This window comes from Labrus bergylta, chromosome 20 (assembly GCF_963930695.1).
Source record: "Labrus bergylta chromosome 20, fLabBer1.1, whole genome shotgun sequence".
Taxonomy (NCBI): Eukaryota; Metazoa; Chordata; class Actinopteri; order Labriformes; family Labridae; genus Labrus; species Labrus bergylta.
In genome coordinates, this window is record NC_089214.1 from 17,430,032 (window position 1) to 17,453,327 (window position 23,296).

At 41.5% G+C, this 23,296-nt stretch overlaps 2 protein-coding genes across 5 annotated transcripts in view; one reads left to right on the plus strand and one right to left on the minus strand.

The window, feature by feature from the left end:
• zeb1b (zinc finger E-box binding homeobox 1b) overlaps nt 1-4,025 on the minus strand; it is a 57,073-nt gene extending 53,048 nt beyond the window's left edge. For both annotated transcript variants that reach the window (XM_020638570.3, XM_020638569.3), the window contains exon 1: nt 3,791-4,025. In XM_020638570.3, coding sequence (XP_020494226.1) covers nt 3,791-4,025 — 235 coding nt within the window. The remainder of the gene's footprint in view (nt 1-3,790) is intronic.
• The window catches only part of znf438 (zinc finger protein 438), a 61,228-nt gene continuing 41,862 nt past the window's right edge, over nt 3,931-23,296 (plus strand). Inside the window, exon 1 of one of the 3 annotated variants that reach the window (XM_065949022.1) lies at nt 3,931-4,030. The gene's annotated coding sequence lies outside the window, so the exon portion shown is untranslated. Of the gene's footprint in view, nt 4,031-20,961; nt 21,094-23,296 lie in introns of those variants that run through there. The other 2 variants (XM_020638583.3, XM_029278200.2) reach the window with 2 other exon arrangements.

The following is a 23,296-nucleotide window of genomic DNA, read 5'->3' on the forward strand; positions in this document are numbered from 1 at the left end:
TTATTTAGTTAATGAAATGTTAAGAAAGTAAAGTTTGTGATTTTTACTTAAGGCATCCAAAATCATTTTTTGGGGTTGTTTTTCGCTGACTATGTTCCTAGTTTGACCCTTAAAAAACAAACAAGTCTGGGAGATAGCTGTCGTGCATTTCAAGCTGTTCATCTAGTCCTGCGGTTGTCACCTGTTGTAAAATTCTCTCAGCCACCTCTATTTCTTCTCACCAGCTCCCTCCATCCCCCCTTTCTCAAACTCTGCAGGGAACATGGAGCCCACAGTTTAAGGGGTCAGAGGATGGAGAGAAGGAGGGAGCAGAGAAAAAGCTGCAGCTTCAACATCCCCCAAACCCCTCCTCCTCCCTCTCTCTCTTCCCCTTTCATTGAACAGACTTAAACACAAACACAATTGGACATGCTGGAAGCCTCACAATGGCACAGGGGGGGGAAAGTGAAGTCATACTCTAAGCACGCATGGGTGCCTAGGTCAGGGGGCAATCAACAGCACCCCTGGCTACTGTGTCTTAACCCCCCGAAATAAAGGACCGGCCCTGGAAGGAGGAGTGAGAACTGGGGAAGAGAGAGGGGCGAGAGAGAGAGAGAGAGAGCGGAGGCGGGGGGATTTTCTTCTTACTTGGCACTTTCAAATGGAGCTGCCGAGGAAGTTGGTGAAAAGCAGGGAGATAAATGAAAAATTTCCTCCTCCGCTAAACTCTTCACACAACAGGGGTGGACCTTTTAAATGTAAACAGATGTCTTTAAAACCCTGAAGTGGCATGTGAAGCTACAGAAACAATCCCCACCTCCGCTGAAGCCCCAAACTGAGTTTTTACACCAAAAAACACTCGACCAATCTCTTGATGTAGCTCACTTTTTTTTTATTGTTCTTCTACCAATTTACAGCATGTGGCCAGTAGTTTTGAGACAGGGTGAGCGAGTCCAGGGCACTAAGTATAGTTTAAGTATAGTTTTACCAGGCCAATAAACATGCTCTTCAACATTACATGACTTGTTGCCAGCAAGTGCCGAGCCAACAACCTCATTTTCCTTATGTGATGGATGATTCATCAAGGTGCAAGTGTGTGAGTATGACTCAGAGAGAGTGAGAGTGGGGAGAAGCATTAGCGGATTAGACAAATTACTCTTGTGATATTGTCAAATAAATAGAAATCCTATAACTACCTGTGTGCATTTCAAGTCCTTTCTAAAACACTGTTCTGCAAACCTCAGCCGTCAGCTCCTGAGCTCGGGTACAAAGCTGTCCCAGCACAGCCCTGTTTATTTTTACAAAGAATGTTAACACCGGGCGCATTCCTCTATTCCCAAATTGCTGTGTTAAATTACCGTTGCAGGGAACGGCAGCTATTCCTGAGGGGGAGCCGACTGGGGAGAAGCGACAAAGGAAGCTGCAGTATCCCGCCGATTGCAAACACCTGTCGTCCTGCAGGCTGTTAACACCTCTCTGTTTACAGCGAGGAATGGAGCTCACCTTGATCTCAGCTCCCCCTGTTATAGCCACAGAGCTGGCACAGGCACTGACCACAACAAGCGATAAGTCATTAATTCTAAAAGCCCAAGCATTGACTAATGAATTAAAAAAAGTATGACAATGTCGGTTCCTGAATTTAAACCTGCTACAACGACGTCAAAACCAAGGCTATATGCGCACATACAACAGCCTACAATCTAACTTTACTCAAGGAATCCCCTCCAGAAAGCAGAGATGTTGATTTGCATGACACATCAGCTGCTTTGTCAGAAGGCGGTAGGAAGTCAGGACTTAAAAGCGGACCCTGATGGCTCTTTGAAGCAAATGCAAATGAGCCAAACATCTGTTTCCTTTGGGATGTGACTTTAAATATCAATAGGGCGGTGGAATTAGTGAGAAAACGTTTAATATGACCCAGTTAAGATGTAAAAGACAAATAAAAATAAAGCTGCGAATGACATCTCAAAGTCTCTTCAGAGTAAATAAGACTCACTTTCTCTGTGAAGGCAGAAAGATATCTAGAGTACACCTTGACATCAGGACCGTTATCTTAGGTGTGTCCACACCACACACACATATTTACACACGCTCAGGGACGAAACAAACATACCTGAACACAGAGCAACACCTATAGCAGTCAATAACACATATGTCACTCTGAACGTCTCCTAACAGGCATCTAACATCAAATTCACACGCACTCGCTTTTCCTCCCACGGACGACTGTTTAAAACACGACAGAAAGTGGAGGCTCTTACTCTGACACGACTTCAACCATCTGATAAATAACGCTGCGTTTCCTGCGTTACCACAGCTTTTTCTGAGCTACACTGAGTGACACAAACATTTGAGCATGACTAGCCTTCTTGATGGACAACACATGTTGTCACACCCGCAGACCTTTCACAATAAAATATTAAAAAATAGAAGAGTAAATTTTTAGCTTTGCGGATTCACAACAACATGTGACGTCAATATGGCTTCACGGAGTGATATGGAGAAAGGAGCAGACATAAACAACTCACAAAATGCTTTACCCTAACATTGTTATTAAACAACTAACATTTACAAACAGGAGAGCAATCTAGAAGGGAAGTATCCTTGACACGAGCCTTGAGCTTCTCTGTAACAATATTTCCACATCACGGTAACGTGCGTAAAAACCCCGTTAAGCTTCACAAACGGAAACGCAGATTATGTCCACGCAAGATTGCTATCCACTTGAGCTATACATAATAATTGGGTATTGAGATAAGAGACACAGAAGAGATAAGCAGTGTGTTTCAAGGTTCGCTCGTGTCCACGGTCCTACAAGAATCCGGATTCCCAGCGCGCGACTGGAGAGGATCCGCTGTCCTTATATGGGCTGCGCTCGTGAGCTATTCCTCGTTCCCCCGGAACCTCCGTTACCCCCCATCCATGTTACAAGTCCGCTTTCTGCCGTTACTTTACTATTACACTGTCGGTAAAACATTTCAGGCGAAAGGTTTTAACAACACGGAACAAAAACACTGAAACAAGTTGGACAATGAAGAGAGAGAACAGCCTCAAAACGTGCTCCAAGAACGACTCCTCCGCTATTTAATCTCATTTCTGACACAAACCATTCCAAGTATGTCGTAGAAAATGAAAATATAATATAAAGTACTCAGTAAAAATGGATTGAATCAGTAAAAAAAAAGAGCGTTTTGTGAGCTCCTGTAGTGCAGCAACAGTGTCCTGTCGCTACCTGCTCCGAGTGAGCAAAAGAAAGAAAGCGTAAACCAAAACAGTTGTTTACCTCTGTTTCACAAACATGGAATAATGTCCTTCACGTTCGTAGCAAAAGTACAGAAATGTCTACTCTTATTTCACCACAAATATCGGGAAAACAACGAGTCTGTCGAGGTCCGCATTAACAATCAGGTAGCGTGTTTCCCCTCAGAAACAGGTCCGAGTTTAGTGGTGGGCTCAAAAACTCGAAAGAATGAAACTAAATCAATGAATGGGGAGTGTATAAAGAGGTTTAAAGTGTGTTTATATGAAGAAATAAGTGTAAAGTGGAGACAAAAGCTGTCCCGGTTATTACAGGGTGAGGTGCGTATAACGGTCTCCAGCGCAGCGGACCGCTAGGCGGAGGGAGAGACGCGACCCAGCAGGTATAACGGTACACCACATAGGGCTCTAATACAGCGCTCACTTGCTACTTCCCAGCACTTTCAGTTACCAAAACCGGACCAAACTTTTCGGTGAAATTACCGGGAGACAGAGCAGCCTCTAGACTCTTTCCCCGAAAGAAAAGCTCCGCGTCGGAATGACTTTTACTCACCGTTGTTCCTCCTTGGGTTCGCCTGCTTTCTGCGCTTACACCTGGGGCCATCCGCCATGATCCTTTCGTTGTGTCTAAATGCTGCCGGAGAGTCACCTCCTCTCTCACCCCCTCTCCCCCCTCCTCCTCCTCCTCCTGCCTCCACTTCACCTCCCCTTCTCCGCACCTGGTTTACGACACTCAGCTTTACGACATCACCTTCCCGCACCTCCCCGACCCACGTTGCCAGGACCATTCATAGTAAGTACTGGAAGTGAGAGGGATGACTACATGAACACTGTACCTGCCCAACCTTTTTCTTATGCGCCATGAATTTCAGATAGAGCCTTTTCTTTCTGTTTTATAGCAAAAGGTATAAGGTAGGCTGTAAGCATATAGGTGATAGTAGTGAGGGGTTAGTAAATGTAGCTTACATCATTCACTTTATTTACCTGAACATTTTGCAGGCGAAAAATGATATTTTATTGAATTTCTGTCCTAAAATTAATGTTGATGAGTTAATATTGAGCAGAATTTTCTTTATATTTTCCTTGCCCAAATATTTGTTATTCATAGAGGATGATTTTATTATTTTGTGACATAATCAGGGCACATTATTTTATAATTAACATCTTCAAATAAGATATTTTGCCAAAAAAAAAGAAAGAAGTCTGGAGTCACTATAAGTTCAAACAAAGTGCGATGAAGGTGTTTTTTTTTTTTTTTTTTGGGGGGGGGGGCAAGAAAAAATATATCCAGTAGCCTTTTTTCAGCGTGGAGACATCATGTTAAAAAACAAGCTGAGTAAAGGCATTTGGCTGCAACGCTTTGACCTACCGACCTGTGTCCACATCATGTCATGCATCATGTGTGTTTTTGTGTGTTTGTAGCACAGTGGGATATCAACACAGCAGACAGAGGGTGTGTGTTTGGGCCTGTATAAGAGAAAAGAGAGAGGTCATGAGACTGTCATCACCGATTCAATCCTCCACCTAAAGAAAGACGCTGCTGTTCTCCTGAGCAGAGCTCACAGCGGCGGTGAGGAAGAGGACACAGACAAACCTCCAAGCACACACACACACACACACACACACACACACACACATGCATACACACAAAGAGATGCACACACACAACACTTACCACACTAGGCTCTGTGTAAATAGAAACGAAGAATCCTGGATCACATGTTTGAGGTGAATTCCTTTGGAGACCTGTAGTGAAAGGAAAGATGAAGTTTAGCACAGAATGAGATGATGCTTGAGGTCCCATGACATGCAATTATACTGTAGGTCAGAGGAAGCACCAGTTGCTGCGAGGCTGTGGCTATTCTTAAAGCAGATGACTATAAGGTTTCTGCTGTCTGGACTTCTGGTATGTGAGATGTTGTCATTCTGCAGTCTATTGTGACAGTAAGACTGTGTAACCAGTGATAGGCAAGTTACTGAAGTTACTAGTTACAGTAACTAGTTACCAAAAAGTAACTGAGTTACTGCATTGCAAAAGTTACTTTGGAAAGTAACTTTAGTGTTTCTTTTTTGGGCCTCTACACTCACATTAATGTACACATTATTTACTGTTGCTGTGGCAGTGTGACAGGAAAAAACTGTAACAAATTTTGTATAACATAGTAGCCATTTTCAATATGTATCTATTTTCTAATTAGTTCTTTGGAGGCAACCGATTTCTGAGTCTCCCATATTTGCAGCGCCGGGCTCCCTGACAGCTAGTTTAGTCAGAGCGTGTGGTTTAGCTCGATGCATGGTGATATTAGATTTCTTATTCTTGTTAGTGGACACAGTTTTTCTTCCTGCACGTAGTCTACAACCAACCAATACATTTGTGTCGTTTAACTCGAGCAGGGAAATATAAAGTTGTAATTTCCAAGACAGAAAGCTCAAACCTGAATGATCATAATCAGTTCATGTGTTTACTGAGCGCGGTGTTTTTTCTCCCGGGATGCTACTGTGCTGACATTACCGTAACCTCGCCCGCCAAACTGATGTAAATAAACCTTTATCTCATGTAGTGTTGTAGTCATGACCACACTAAACGAGACCAAGACATACCTGAGACCAGAGTGCTCCGAGACCGAGACAAGACCGAGACATTTAGGGATTGAGAGAGTCAAGACCAAGACCAAGGCAGGGTGAGACCGAGTCAAGACCAAGACCATAAATATCACTGAAATATCATCATCTTGAGACCTTCAAAAAGTGATCTAGAGACCAAGACCACGTTTGAGAACTACAGCTATGGAAAATTACGAGTAACGAGTTCTTTAAATGCATTTAATTGTAACAACAGTGTTATTGAATTTGATAAGTAACCAGGTATGCTGCACTGACACATTACTCCCAACACTATGTATAAACCAGTTTTACCTCAAGTTTGATGTCCTGTATTACGTGTTTACTCAGGATGTGACATTTCACTGGAAGGGATTTAAGAAGCTTGTCTTTGTGCATTACAATTCAAACATCCATTTATATAACACAATGCTACATATTATGTCACAAGCATGTAGCCTTATGTGACAAAGACTCATTGCAGGACAATCGGCTTATCATTCAGTTACATGTGACAGCTTGTATACATTGGATGGCAGATCTTTGTTCTGAATAATTCAGTAGCAGCAGAGCGGTCCAGCTCTCAGGGCAAGCTGCCCAGACTCAGAGTAATAGCTTTAGCATAAACAACACCTCCAAACTTGCTCCAGGTGGCCTGTTCCACCAATAGACAGCCTGTCTGCCTGAGAGGGACGCTGTGAGGCGTGAGGGGAAGATGCCCAGACTGTCTATTGCTCAGAGTGTCTTGATGTAAAAGGCCCAGAAACAGTCTCCGTCAGCAGAGATCAGTGATGAGATGCTAGGTTAACCATGCAGCCTTAGCGGCGTTCCCTGCTCACAGAGTCTGGAAAAATAGGATGCTTGCTATCCAATGGAAAGACCAATCTTTTCCCATTTTCCTTGGATCATGCCGCTGTAAGCATGAAGTCATTTTTCAGTGCCTGTGGAAAACAAAGAATAACAATTATACGACCGCTAGTATTATGAAATAAACTGAAGACATCTCTGATGTGTTTCAGAGGGACTGGAGTAAAACGAGGTGATTTGTTTTCTCTGGCAAACCTATGTGTATTTTGTACCTGAGTAATTTCTAACAACCACAAATGAGAAAGACATGGAGATGCTTTAAGCTGCCCCCATGAAATGATCCCCAGTCGCCATGTTGAACATCTGCGCTTGTGTTTTGTTAGCAGTGTCATTGTGCACAGGGATGCAGCAGAGAGGGGTGTACAACTTTAAAAACACCCTTTAAATGTTTGTCTAGTCTTAAGAAGGTTTTCTACTGGGAACCAAAATTATTTTTGATGAGTTTTCATCATATCTTAAACAAAACACTAAGTGGTTTAAATTGGTCAAAACACTGAACATAGCACAATAGTTATACTCAGCGTCTCTCTGTGGCTCACCAGCAGAAAAGGAGCCACAGGCCGGGTTTGTATCCGGGCTGCCCGCTTCGAGCGCTTCACCCTTTGCACATGAACTAACCACTAGGCCACGAGCGCCCCCAAGCCCTACTATGATTTAATTAGAATATTCTCAATCAAGACTTCTCTGTGTGTGAGTCCTTCCTTGCTTAACCCTTATATTTATGTGATCATGTTTATTTAAAACAATAATAATGTAATTTTAGGACTTGATCTAAATCTATATTAAAAAGCCACATTTTATCCTCCTTTTCGACAAGTTTGAATAGGTTTCAGAGCTCCCCGAAACATATCTGTGAGGTTTCCTGTCAAAAATCGACTCTGATTCTGTATTTGATCATGACTCGAGTTAAACCCCTCTATTTCAGCCCTGCTCAGAACAGGCTGTGTCTGTACCTTTAAATGTAAATGAGCTGTGTCTGACCACGCCCCTCTTGAAGGGCTTGGGTTGCTTGGCCTTTTTTGCACCATGCCCGATTGTTTATGGTGAAGAAGAAGAAGACAGATTCAGAGGGCCGAACACACACCTAGCTGTGGGAGTGTCACCCACCTGGGGGAGGGGTTACTGCCCTTTGTGATGTCATGAAGGGAAAATCTCCAAACCATGGTAAAGTGTGTATTTTGCATAATATGTAACCTTTAATAAGAGGCTGTGAGAGAGCTGATATTGTTTGTTGATCACTTATCTCTTTGTTTTTTTTTCCTGCTGTTTTCGCCTCTTCTTGCTAAATTCTTAAGCTTCTTAAAGTCCTCCTTACTACTCCAAACAGTTTGTCATGCTCTCTTAAGGGCTAAGATGCTTAATGCTCAAGTCTTATCTTCAAGGGGAAATTCTTTTTTATTAGAATTTCATCACAGAGCTACAGAGGAGGCTTTGTGAATGCGGCCCCGGGTCTGTTCCATTAGATGCTGATGTTGTTAGATACACACTGGCTGCCTGATGACTCCATTGTGATTTGGATGAATTCAGTGTCAGAAAAGTCAACTAGACTTAATTTAATAAAAATGGCCTCCTCACACTGAAAGTAATACTGCGTCAGATAAAGACAGAGGGGGTTTTTATCATCAAGGCCCGAGAAAATGTAGGTGCAATCAACCTGAATAATGACATCAGCAATAAAACAGAGATTGTCTTAACTAAAGTGGGCCATGAAATACAATCAAAGGCTCCTGCTCTTCCTATGGGGAGTTGAAACTGAGGCGAGGCAGAGGGGGAGAGAGTGAGGGATAAGCAGCCATCCTCCACTACATTAAGGGATCATGCTGCTCCCTGAAAATGAGTATTGATCCTCTTAGGTCCAGGATCGTTTAGGAGATTAATGTGAGTAGCGGTTGAGCTCCATGGTGCTCCACGCAGGACCAGAGGATCAGCTCAGTGGGACGGCCAGGCCAAAGCAGCCTATTGGGGAGAGGGGGACAGAGGGGCCTGGTGTGCAGATGAGGAGGGGAGGGGGCAGCTCTGTCCCGTATACCTCTGCTAGCTCTGTGCCATCTGGACTGTTAGCAGAGAGAATCAGATGGATGTCTAAAGGGTCAGATGGGTGGGCGAGAAAACAACAAGGGAAGGCAAGAGAGTGTAAAATAGAAACAGTGTAAGGGGAAAAAACTCAACTAGTCTTAAGGAGGCAGGAGAGAAAGAAAGTAAAAAAAGAAAGCGTGCAATAAAGGAAATGAGAGTACAGGAGAGGAACAGAAAGTGCAATAGGAGGATGACGGAAAAGGTACACCCTGCCCTGCTCCAAATAGAGAGGAGAAGCAGGAGGCAGTGGCAGTGATAGAGAGAGACACAGCGAAGACTAAACTGCTTAATCTGTCCCAAGAGACGGCAGCTAAATGTGAGGTCCTCCTCCTCCCCTTTCCACAGACCAGCAACCCCCACACAACACTATCATCACCATGGCACTCTGCTCAGCTGCAGCCAAAGCAGTTCTCCTCAGAAAAAGACACACACAGACACACACACAGACACACACAGACACACACAGACACACTTTAAAAAGTGCTCAGGTGGAGCCTACACTGCAACTGATACTGTGGAGAAGAGAAAATATCAATTTCAGCCAAGAAGTGAAGCCACAGTGCACAAAACGAGCTGTGAGAATGAGAATGATGGGAATGGGATGGGAAACACAGTTTTTGATTTATTAATTCTGCTTTTATACAATCTGACTTGCAGCAAATAAACAGATCGTATTTCCAGCCTGAGAATTTTCTCATGTCTCTCTCTCTCTCTCTCTCTCTCTGGAGGTCATGTCGGCCCCTTGGGGGAAACTCCAGAAACAAATATCAGCTGCAGGATTCAACAGTAGTTGAATGCATGCTCTCAGAGCCTGGAACCCAACAATGCAATGTTTGGAGCACAAGATGTCAATCTCTTGAGTTTTCCCTTCAACAAGATGGAGTATTCTTCAACTCATTTCCTTCTTCTATGGGTTTTTCTCAAGGCAGGAAGGAGCTGACACAGTTGTTGGAGGGAACCGCACCCCAAACATCTTAGTTTGAGGGAAAGGTGAATAGGACAGGAGAAAACATAACATTCAGACATCACAAAGTATTCTTATGCTTCTGATTAGTGCTGTATAATGCATTTTGTATCTCCAGAGGGGAAAAAATTACCATTATATCGTCCAATATTAGCAAATCAAGTTACTATCTGTTTTGGCTATTTTTATTGTGGATATACGCCGATAGTACTAGATTTATTCACCAGTCAAATAGCATTTCCCCTATAGGTTTACAGCTTTGGGGAGGGGGACATACGTTGACACGCCGACACGCCGACACAAACACTTGAAGGAATCTGGTGTTCATGTGTTACTTTTAATGACAGCTGTCCTTTTCTATCGGAAAGGTATCTTTAAATGACTTCTTTCCCTGAATTCCGACTCTAAAGGCACAAAAAGCCCCAAATAAATCTAATATATATATATTTTTATTATTTTTTTATTTTTTTACTTGACCTTCAAGGGGGGGGGGGGGGGGGGGGGGGGGGCGTTGGGGGGGCGGGCCACCCCCCTAATATAATGGTAAGAGAAACACTGATCACTGTATTAAACTAGCAGTTCTCTTTCACGAGCAGAGTGCGCTATATGGATTACAACAAGCATGATCACCCTCCTGATGCACACACACATGCACAGTTACTTTCCAGTTGAGTGACAATCTTTTCTTCAGTATATCTTTTTCACGTGTTTGACAACTGTATTTTATGGTTCAGCGCAATACATTTGTATATCTATCTCTAAAGATAAAGATAGATCTAAGGAAGATATCGGCCGATAACTCCCATAAGTCGGCCCCATACTATGAACATCAGGTAGACACATTAGACAGGAGGGGGTTTATCAAAGGGGCTATTAAAGTGCCTTTTAAAGTAAGGATGGTAAAGGAGGTGGTTAAAGTCACCGAGTTTGGCCTCTTTGATTTTGAATAGACGTATCCCTTGAGTTGCCTATCTTGGTGTAAGTTCAATACTTAACTGTGTACTGCCCTTTGAAGGTGAATAAAGAGGATGTGATTGGCTTGAAGGTAAACAAGAAGTTTCAGTCACACATGCAGTTTTGTAATATTTGCTGGCTTGCAAACCCAGAAGGTCTCTCTCTAACACCCACACTTTTCTTTTTAAACTCCAGATTGGACCACTGGAAAGCTTTTTGTCGAATTATTCTTTCAAAGCGACGTTGAATACTATTGGGTGCCATGGAAAAAATCCACAAGCACATCCAAAGATAATCTTGATGACAATATCAGGGTTATTTCTGAAGATTTTGTAAAGCCGCTAAAGCCCGAACAGACTTTATAGAGGTGTTTTCACTGGCTGACTTTGACTGCATGACAAATAAACTGATTTAATTTGTAGGATCACTTCAGAGCACCTTTAATCGAAGGCAAAACCGAAAAGGAACAAAAGTTTCCTTTCTTTTCTTCCTTTTATGAGTCCAAAACTAAAATGAGATAATAACTTTAAAGGAGGACTGGAGGACAACAGGGATGAAGAATCCCCCTCTGATACAGTTACACAAACAAACACCAACTCCCCCACTCCCATGATTCCTCAGGGGTGGGTGGCCACGGGGCTGAGAGCTCCTGACCTGTGGATGAACGTAATGCTGCCTGTCTCCACGGCAGGCCAAGATATATACTTGTTTTGGCGAGCTAGGCGTGTGTGTGAAGTTATCCCAACACATGCACACACACATGAATACACACACACACACACACACACACACACACACATCCTTGGCGCTGCAGACAGGCTTGCCCTCGTCCTCTCCCTCCTCTTGTGACTGTCAAAAGGAGACAGCCATCCTCCGGTAAGCCCAGTGTAAATTTCATACTGTATTTATTGGAGCGCCTGTTGCATTTTACTGTTCATTTGTCCTTGTGGCTTGAACAGCATTTGTGTGCTCTGCGAAGACGTCAAACTCAGGCTGTCAAACTCAGGCCGTCAAGCCGTTATTTTTGGAGGCATCGTCTCCCACAGTCGAAACCAGTGTGTGGGGAAATAAAACGTATGAGCTGAGATGCACTGCAGTGAAAAGATGATGATATTAATCAGGTGACGCAGTCAAAAAAGAAGCAGTTATTATTTGTGCTTCTATTTTGAAACGTCTGGTCTAAAAGGTACCTGAATGACATTTGAATTAGAGGTGGAAGTTACTTTTTGTTTACCCCCCTGAATGACATCAAGTGTACTCTGTATGTCCAGGGCTGAATCTTGGAGAAGAATAGAAGACTTAAAAATAAAATGTAGGTGTGAGCCTGATCATAAGATTCACTTTCTTTTTCACAGAACCAACCCAATCATGCAGTACTACTTACTGTGACCTCTCAGAGCTCTTGTGATGTAGCTGTAATGAAACAGACTGAAATGAATATTGATACCTCTTTATGACCAACCACAGCGAATAAGACCGTCACCATAAAGACTAATTCTACGTACTGTAGATCTTTTTAAGGCCCTAAACCACTACCACATGGAAAGTTTCAGGTGAGATTCACAGCACGCTGCAGAAGCAGCCTTATTTTAGATTTCCCCCAAAGACTCACAGAGAGTGAAACATTTCACTGTTAAGACAGCAGGAAGAGATTGTTTGTGATAAATCTCTGGAAAGACGAGACGTATCGCTTTGTCCACAGGGGGCGCCAAAATCGACTCATGCTGAGCGTTCCTCACATGTTTAAGGAACACACTGTTATGTGTGGATGGCCCGTCATGTGGTTAAGCAACTTCATCTCACCACGTAATACAATGTCAATGCAAATGCACAGCTGAGCCATTCTAACACTGAATCAACATTGTCAAACTGTCTAATTGGGGGACGCAGATGGCTTAGCGGTTAAGTCGCGAAACAATGTACAACAAACAAACCTCGGCGTGGGCGGCTTGCATTCAAGTCCGACCTCTGGCTCCTCTCTTACATGTCATCCCCCAATTTTTCTTCCTCCCCGATCCACTGCCCTATCAAATAAAGGAACAAAAAAGCCCAGAAATAGAAATCTCTAAACTGTCGATTTCTGTCACCAAATATTGGTTTTGAATTAGAAATAAGAAGACAGCATACACAAGTAGATATATATGGTTAATTTATAAAGAAAATAATCATGTTTTAGGCACACAATCTACTTGGTTGAAGTGAAGAAAAAGGTTGTGGTCTGTCCAATGAGGTAACTTTATGTTTCAAAATGTTTCTAAGTCAAGGTTGACTTTCTGTTCCTCATGATTTGAACTCAAGTTTTTAAAAGTCAGGCATCAGATGAAGCCACAACACTGTCTTATTCTCACACTTCTCATGCTGAATGCACTAGCAAAGAAAAAAAAAGTAATGCAGATTTAAATAAATTACTTCATCAGTGTTGGCAAACACATTTCATTTCACCTACATTGTATCTGAGTGTAGGCAGAAATGTCAGAGATGAAATCAGTCAAACACAAACCGTGGGTAAAGCAAACAACAACCATCTGCATTACTTGGAACAACTTGAAGTAATGTAGACTTTAAACATTTAATTCTTATAGCAGAGATGTTTTTTTTGTTTCGACTTCCTCTTCATTGTACAGGAAGAACCCATACAGCTCGGAAAACGATTGATGTGACCTTTTGTAACACATTAATAGTTTGCGTTCCCCTGTGTGTGACTTTGTGTTTGCATCACATTTCCATTACAAGGCAACACAGAAGAGACCGTGTGGTTATACAGGAATAATGGTGAGGCTCTACCAGTGAATAGTGTGTGGGTGGTTTGTGTTTGTGTATGTGCCGCTGTTTCAATCTGTGATAGGCCACTGCTGTTTTCACTGGATGAATATGAATACCACACACCTACTCTTTTCCCACACACACACTCACAGAACATCAGAACATTTTTCTCTCTGTACATGAATAGCGGCGGAGCACTATAAATGAACATCCAAAATGCCAGCCAATTACTTTGGTGTCCCTTTGCTCAACCTCTCCATATTAAGCCCCGGTTGTCAAACAGATTGTCTCCGGTGCTCCGAGCAGCCTGCCGCGGTGAAACAGTTTTCATTAAGGGAGGATTGCCATGGGCCTTAGGCTGGCGGCTTAATGTAATTTCACAGCTCAGCGTCCGTGCGGCCACTTCAGGCTCCAACAATGGCCACCCACACCTTTACAAGAGCCAGCATGAGGTGCTGAAAGGGTGACGGGCTGCTAGTAACTTTTAGGAGCGAAAGGGGAGCCCCAAAATGAAATTCCAGCACAGGAAATGACTGCAATAATAACATAACAGCCAGCAAGGCTTTGGAAATAAACATGAAGAGAGATAGTGCTCATTTAGTGTTTGTAATGAAAGTGTTCAGGAAGGAGAAACACACTGAGCAGTGGGGACGCTTAGTAATCTGATTTTGAAAAGACTTAAAAAAGCGAGAAGGATTCTTGCAGTTTTATTATGGAAATGATCAGTGATGCTTCCCAAGATTTGGTTTTAACACTGAATTCTTTTCTTCTTTTCTTTTCCTGGAAGTGTTTAAAAGGAGAGTAATATGTTTGGAACATAGCATGATGCTCACATCCTAGATGTAAAAACTCGATGTGTGCATCTTTAAAAACAACTTAATACACCATTACAGTTATGCTAATTAAGAAGATAACTTACTCTGATAAAGTATGATGTTACTTTTAGGATATGATAGAGGCTAATCTGCCTCTCGTGTGTGCAGAGTTTTACATGTGTATTTTAACAGCTAAACCCTGATCACCTTTTCATGTACTCACCCCCAAAGGTGTAAGCTGAGCGTGCACCAAAAGTCAATGTTAGAAACATGTGTAGAGCATCACACGGTTATGTGACATCTGGACAAAACTGTAAGTGAGATAAACGAGTGTTTCATTTTCAGGTTTTACAACTTTGGAAAGTGCAAGAGGGCTGAGATTTCATAGCTCAAAAGAGCAACGAAGTCAGCTTTTGGAAACCACACACACACACACACACACACACACACACAACACACAGCCCAACAATTCAGCAAGGAAACATAAAATATTTGATGTAATTTGTACCTTCCTTTTTAGTTTTCCTGTATCTCAGCTTATTTTTCTCTGCCCTCTTCCTTTAAATCAGTCCCTTAAAATAATCTTTGAGTGCAAGTTTGATCTGAAAAAGATGATTTTGGGGTCCAATCACACTAGGCCCAGTTACCCCGTACAGTGTCTAAGCCCTATCGTCCCCCCTCCCCAGTCCCCTGCTGGCCCGCCAACCCAATCAGGCCTGCATGGTTAACCTCTTGTACTTTATCATGTCGAAAAACAGTACACCACTTCTGCCTTTTGTTTAATGAACCAAATACTGCTGGGTGATAGCTTTCCTATAAGTGAGCAAGCAACTCGTCAGCTCCCTAACAAGCATTTTAAATGTTTCATAATGCGTCAAAATGTTAAAAATAAAATCTGTTATGACACGTGCACCATATATAATACAGAGGCTATAGTCCTTAGCACAGTGGCCGTGGGTTCCAATCCAACCTAGGCCCTTTGCTGAATTTCCTCCCTAACTCTCTACTCCCAACAAGTCCTGTTTCTCTTAAGCTGTCCTATTGAACAAAGGCAAAAAGGCCCAAAAAACATCTTTAAAAAATGAATCAATTAAAGATATAATATTGGACATTCTGACTATTAACATTGCAAGTATCAGATATGCCCTTTGTAAATACATTGTGGATTAATGGCTTCCTCATAAGAGACGGGAAGGCACAGTGTCACCCCAAGAGCACACCAGTAGACTTGCCTTACCGGAGAACATACTTTCTTATGCTTAAAAAGACAAAGTGATAACAACCAAATCAATACATGACTTGAGATCATCACTTGAAATGAATCATAGAATCTCATTTTCAGATTAGCACTCTTCTGCTGCTGTCTCCACCTTACATAACCCTGCAAGTGAAACAGGATGGAAGGGGCAGAGGGAGCTGAGCGATAAAGGAGGTGTGTCTGAGGAGGGCATTGTTTTGATCAAACAACCTGCTCTGAAAGTCACATACGCTTTAAAAATAGGAGGTTTCAGTTTCAACAAGCTAATCTACAAGACGCTACTGTGGCTTATTCTCTATACAGATCTTAGTGTGGTAGCAATCGTCTCATCTCACTTTTCTTTAAGTATTTAACCAATTGTTGATTCCTTTGACATGGACCCTTTTAAAGAAGCCTACTCCCTGCTCGGCTGCCTCCTCACATGTATATGGACACACACAGTGGGATGTGGCTTTCATGATGCCAGACAAAGTACACCCAAGGCACCTCAACCATCTGCTCATAATCCAGAGCACCATTATATCACCGTTGGAATAAGGTTGTCCCACATTCAAGAACGAAAAAAGTGCAGGTATATTCTTCATACGAAAAGAACAAAGTCTTAGCTAAAACAACAGATGACGCAGTAAATGAGTCAAAAACGACAATCAGACCAACCTTCAGATTATGACTCACGAGCAGGAGACGCTCATGCTTATTCAGTGTGTCCACTGAGGTGTGCAGCTTCTTCATTTAATATTTCCATAAGGTTGCATATGAGTGTACGCCATGCAGGCATTCCCCGTAATAAGGCGGTAATGTATTCTGCGCCAATGGCAAAAAAGGTACGCTAGAAACATCCCTCACAGGAGCAGCAGTTTCCAACTTGACAGTGGACACATACATAATTAAGCCAACTTAAAAAAAATAAAAAATGAATATTTCATCTCAAAGCATTTTCATCTCCAAACATCAAAACACCTCAACGTCTCACATAATGAGCGAGGTAAATTACTTTTATTCACAGAGGGAATATGCAACAAGGCTTGCTCACTCGAAAGACCTTGCTTTAAAGAAATATGTGCTTGAAAAGAAAAACTTAAACTATCTTTTATTTTTTGTATTTTGACGGCATGTTTTTGTTTTTAAAAGGCAATGGGGGTAATTCCTTCCTACAAGTGTTAGCCTAACCTTTTTTTTCTAAGCTGTAATTGTGTTATGATGTTATATTACAGTGTCAGCCCTAAATGCTTTGGAGCCATATCAGGCTATAACTCATACTGACCTGTAATTCATGACATGTCTTGCATGAGTCGCCTGAGGACTTTTGGTTTTACAGAGATGTGGTCACATGCCAAGAGAGAGGATAAATAATTCCATAACCTTGCAGTAGTTGAATTTTACTAGTGTGGTCTATGTAAGTGTATAGCTTTTTTTTTCTTTTCTGTTGAGCCAAATCTTCCATTTATATGATGGTATAGAGGCTCTCAAATGTCTGAGTTTCCAAAGTAGGTTGTAAATTATATTGCAGTAGCTTAAAGTGGATGGAAAGGAGTTGCTGTGTGTAGCGCTACAGCAGCACCTCCACCACGCTGGAGAGAATTACTTTGACCGTCGGTCCTGACTCAGACTGGCTCCCTGTACACCTTCATAGATGGGAATTAACCTGCCACAGCTCGAAACGCTTTACAGAGCGCAGGTCGATACTGTCATTATCCTAAAGCAATTCTTAATTCTATTTGGCCCTGAGCTAAAGATCCTTGTATTGATCACAAAGTCGGGATGCCACAACTACTTTTTTCCAGAGTTAAGACCTCTTTCTGTTAGCTCCATGCAGCTACACACTGATGAAGAATAACGTATCATGCAGTATTTAATAAAGAAACATGTTTCAGAGTGATACCTAAGGATTTGATCAAGAGTTACAGTCATATGGCATGAGTGGTACCTCAGTGTTTCATCAAGGGTTGCAGAAAATAGGCAACTGTCTTTCATATCCTGTTTTGGGGCGATGAGAAATATTGATATTACTCGCCGAGCACTATCAGCATGAAACAGAGCCTTTCAGAAAAGCAGCAGTCATAACACCTGTACTGAAGTTCCTGATTACAAGCCTTTGTTCTCAGGGCTTCTGTCACCGCTGCTGCCTCTCAGTGTGTGTGCAAATGTAAATGTGTGTGTGTGACAGAAAAAGACACTGAGAAATCCTGAGCGGCATGAAACTAAATGTCTTGTCCCCTCTCTGTCTGTCTGTCTGTCTGTCTGTCTGTCTGTCTGTCTGTCTGTCTGTCTGTCTGTCACAAACACATGCATAAAAAGCAAACAGTCTCCGGCAGAACGCATCGCTACCTGCCACGGACGATACACTGAGGCCTGTGACAGCGGTTAACACAACAGGACATGTGTAGCCCCAGGTGACTCAAATTGCAAAACTAACAACACCATGCTTCGTTGCACAAGGAAAGTGGTGTGAAATACCAGCAGAAAGGGCGTGTGAATGTGTGTGTCAATTTAGATGTAGGTCTATGTAAATGTGTGTGTTTACGGGCCCGCATTTGTGTCACAATAGATTCATCCTTTATCATAATTACAAACATTCGCTTTATCAGACTTGAAAATGGGACTCAAGCATTCATAAGACACAAACATGTATTAATGTCATTATAAGGACACTTAATGGACACATGATTCCCTCTTCTAACCCTAATTATTTCATTAGAACAAAATATTACTGGAAATATTGAACAAAAAAAAACACAATCATAGTGTGAACAGTTGGGTGTATAAGCAGAATCAGTTTTAGCAATAACTGTGGTAATTGTAAGAAAGCTGCAGTAGGCTAGCTGTGTTAGCATCTATTAAGTCTGAAAAGGCTGAAATTGTATTTTATTTACACTGCCATCAAGAGTTTAGCACATGTATTAGACTTAGGCCAGTGTCCACCTAGCGTTTTTTTCTGAGCAGAAAAGCGCTGGCTGTGCACTCGGGGGCTGAGAAGAAAAGTGCTGCACGTCCGTCCTGTCTCTATGACAACAGTCTGTTGACAACGGCCGCTGTATGACCGACACTGCTCCGTTGCTTTTTACTGTATGTTTTATTTTATTTATATATGGTTTATTTCCTGATCAAACATGAGGCAAAGAGGATGTGGGTACAAGACACCATCCCTGTGAGGGAACAATATGGGGAATATTATACGTTTGGAAAAGAGCGCCAGTGATGTCAACAGAAAAAAACTCCAGGTGGCTTCACATGCACTGATGTGTATAAATATACTGTATTCTACTATATTCAAGTAGGCTATCAAAACAAACATTCTCTACAGTTTTAAGTGTTTGCTTTTACTTCCATATTTCAATTTTAGGCTATTTTAAATTTCAACTCCATTTTAATTTTTTGGGTTGTAAATGCCTTTATTACCCTGGTTTTAGACCCAGAGTTAGCTAGAGGGATTATATAACGTCTGGCTTGGGAACACCCTGGAATCCCCTAAAGGAGGAGCTTGAATATGTAACTGGAAAGAGAGATAAGTCTGGGTTGACTTACTTCGTCTTCTGTGACCCGACATCGGATAAGCGGGAGAAACTGGATAGATGGATGGATTGATGTCTTTATAACATAGACAGGTCAGAAGATAGAATTGGAAATTTGGGAGCAAGAGAGAGAGATTAGGGAATTATATGTGGGAAAGAAGCCAAAGGATTTGAACCCCGGCCGCCCATTTGGAGGACTACAGCCTCTATACATTGGGCGCACAAATTTACCACCAGGCTACTGGTGCCCCAATGCCATTTCAATTTTGATGGAATATTTTACCCACCTAAAATAAATTTACAGCTAGGGTTACTAGTCACTTTACTGAATGAGTTCATGACCACTGAAATTTGTTACTGAGCCCTTTCTGACCCCCATAAACATCCTCTGTGCAGGGTTTTCTGTCCTACTTTGCAAATACTAATCATATGTGTGCATAAATAAAAAGATGCTCCCAAAGACAAGGAAAAACCAGAGACTGGAACCTACTTTTCAAGTTTTGGGGAGTCTTGTTCCTCTTTAAAAAAAAACCCAATCATTTAATCTGTGACATCACAGAATATGTGTGTCATATATGCACATTTATGCACATTATGCAACATAACCATGTTTTATTGTCTGCTTTCATGTTAGACATGGCCATGTGCAGGCTTTCCCTCCTGGGACAATGAAGTTAATCTCTCTTTCACATGCCTTATTTAGTTTAGTTTTTTTTAGTTTCACAAATTCCCCAACAAACATGAAATGATTCAAGTAGGCTGTTATAACCAACTGAAATAAGATTTGATGAGGTGAATTTTACTGGATTAGCATCTGATTATATCACTAAACTGAGGCCTTGTACAACATTATTGCAGTAATGTAATGTATTTTTTTTTTTAAATAGGAATGTTTCAATTGAACAAAGTTTCACAACAAAACATGAAACTATTGTGCTTCACAGAGAGTTTATAGCTATTTCTAATGTCCAACCCTTGTCTCTAGTTGGGCCTTTGTGTAAAGATTGTAGTAAATAAGATGTTTCATAATCCACATAACACTAAGGATGCATTAAAATACATATACTTCAATATGAAAATACAAAAAAAAGCTTGATTGTTACATTTCCAAGGTAAATATTGCTCCAATACAATTTATTAAGACAATTTAACACTGTTGTATGGTAATGCATCACAAAAAAATGATTTGATATAGAAAAACACCATCAAAGGCCATTCCTGCATTGTCAGTATTATTTCAGTTACTGGACATACTATGGTGAAGTCTTATACCGCAATTTGCATAATAAGGAGACACTCATAGTGAGAAATAAGAAAAAAAAAAAAGCAAATTACTTAAGGGTCTTTCCGCATTGTGGTATTGCTGCTTTGACTGAGATAAAGCACAACAGCTTATTTGCATATTCCTTACGTTATTTTAAAATGACGTGGGTGGATACTTAAAACTGAGATATCTGAAGAAAACATCACTGTTACAATACCCTAAAATAACTATTTAAAAAATGCTTTTGTGTTTGATGTGTTTGTGTTCTCAGCTATCTGACAGTCATTGTTGTGTGCGTGTGTGTGTGTGTGCGCGCGCGCATGTGTGTGTGTGTGTATGTGTGTGTATGTGTGTGTGTGTGTGTGTGTGTGTGGTGCTGCTACAGGTTACTACTGAGCCGCTCATTGGCTGCATTGACAGAGAAGAGCAAAGTAGGTCCCTAGAATTTTGCGAGCTGAACCATTTTGGCCTTCACGGGGGGGTTATACAGAAACGTGTTACTGCATTTGCCATTACTTAGCTGTCCGATACACACACTACAGTCTAAACAAACTAATAGTTGTTACTAGACTGTATTTAATACTTTCTGAGCCCTTGAATCGAGAAATATTATGTAAAATTAGCTTGGTGATATTTGTTCCCCCCGCCGGATCAAGTTAACGGTTTGGCCCAAAATGGCTGGAGAGAAACAGTTATGAGGATCGACGGTTTGACCAGGTATTTACGAAAAATGAGCCCGTGTGTAGTCTGAAGGTGCTTCCTCCACATTACTGGGGATCCAGGTGAGACATGTTTACAGTTAATCCAACATTTTCAACCCACCCGCCGCTTTTCGATGGAGAAAATGAAGCCAAACTGTGCTCGTTTGCAGTGTTATCACGGAAGCCTTCTTGTGAAGCTGTCAGGAGCTCTGTTGGTCATGTGTGTTTAATGAGAGAAAAACAGCTGCAACTCGGACATCAGTCTTCACAAAGTATTGATTTAACGTGAAAATGCACATGCAAGAAACAGCGGGTTGATACACGAACTGGAGCTGTCACTGTGTGTGTGTGTCTGTGTGTGTGTGTGTGTCTGTGTGTGTGTCTGTGTGTGTGTGTTTAGCTAATGCAGAGCAGGCCTGTGGCTAACCCTGCAGCTGTGCATCGCAGACATACGTCATCAGGCTAGGATTCCCTGCAGCACGGTCTGAGAGGTCTGCAAACACACTTTTCACTGTTATTGTGCTGTCCTCTGCTCACCTCCTGAATGTCAGCTGTGCACGTCCACCTGTACTCTGCAACAGAGGGGAACTTCAGAGGAGAGAGCATGAGTTGGTTGCACCTTGTCGTGCAACACGGGTGTGCATTTGGTTGGATTATTAATACTAATACTAGTAATATAGCCTACATTAGTCTTAAAGCGCTTTTCTGAATACTCAAAGACTTCAAACAAAGTACAACAACAGTCCAAAACAATGTAAACAATACGAAGAAGAAGCAGTCTAAGAGAAGGAGGATGAGAACAGAGTTTGTGAGTGGTTTCTAGGAGATAGAAAAGGTGAGTTTTTAGGGATTTCTTGAAGGTGGAGAGTGAGGAGTGTGTAGCAATGGAGAGGAGCGATGCAGCAGACCTGTTAGAGTGTGTCTGCCCTGCTTTACGCCGAGTTATTTATTGATTCACATTACATGTAGGATTGACAGACATTCATCATGTATGTCTCACTCATTTGTTGTATTATCTACAAAGACCCAACATAAATCCATCATTAGCACAGCACTTAAAGAAACATTTAGCAAAGTCACTACAGTGGTAAGGAAAACAGTTCCTTTAAGAGGCAGACACCTCGAGCAGAACCACACTCAGTATGAACAGCCGTCTGCTGAGACTGTGTCGGGCTTGGAAAGTGAGTAACAGGACAGAGGAGAAAGATAGATGTTTCGTTGTGTTTGATAGTTCTGGCTCTGTAGGCCTGACCTGATTTGATTTACACTTTTTTTTGCATGAAACTGATTAAGTGTTCTGATCTTTAAGTGTTCTGATCTTTGAAGTATTTAATTGATTGCGTTAGCAAAAATCCGATGTTCTCATTTGGCAATTTGTATTTATATACGGCTACTAAATGGAAATTTCATGATAGATTTATCCATAAAGGCTTTTATCACTTTAATACTTTAGTGTTTGAAGTTGTGTCATAATCAGTTTAAAAACTCGAGCTCTGAAGGATTTTTCGGTAGATTTAAGATGAATTGCTGCAGACACATAACTTACAATGCATCTTTTGTAAGGATGTTGTCGTGCAGACATGCAGGCATTTCCTATTTTTGATACAATTGCAGATAAATGTAGCGCAGGTGATGCACAAGTCTGAAGCCCTGTAGCTCCGACACTTTCATCCTATTAAAGTGGGTCATTGCCGGCCTCCTGAAAGGACTTATTTACTATAATGTTTCAATTCAAATACTTCTGTCCAATGATGTTAAAATATATATTAACATATTAAGACACTCAGAAACGGTATGAGATAGGAGGCCTGCTAATATGGGAAAATAATGCAAGGTGTGATAACATTGTCCAGTACTACGCAAATGATACGAAGTGTGATAAATAAACCAAGAACTAAAGAGAGCATATTAGTTATAACTTTTATGATATCTGTTTTTTTTTTCTTCATATTTCCCCATAGCTAGCTTAAGCTTAATGTGAGTGAGAAAGCATTACTTGCTAACATAGAATAATATCTCTTAATTTATTGCAATAAATTCCGACTTCTGTGACGTGTTAATGATGACATTGCGATTAATTGTGCAGTCCACAGAGAGCTGATATGGCTACTTTATGCGTATGAAGGGATGCAGTTTTTGGACTGTAAATACATTTTTTGAGACACTTTAGGACATTTTGGATTTTCTGTATATAATTCTATATTTATTGGTCTCCACAGTAGGGAGGTCAAAGGTCAGTCAGCTTCAGAAAAGCGCTCCAATAGTAGACATTCAGTTTTTGTGT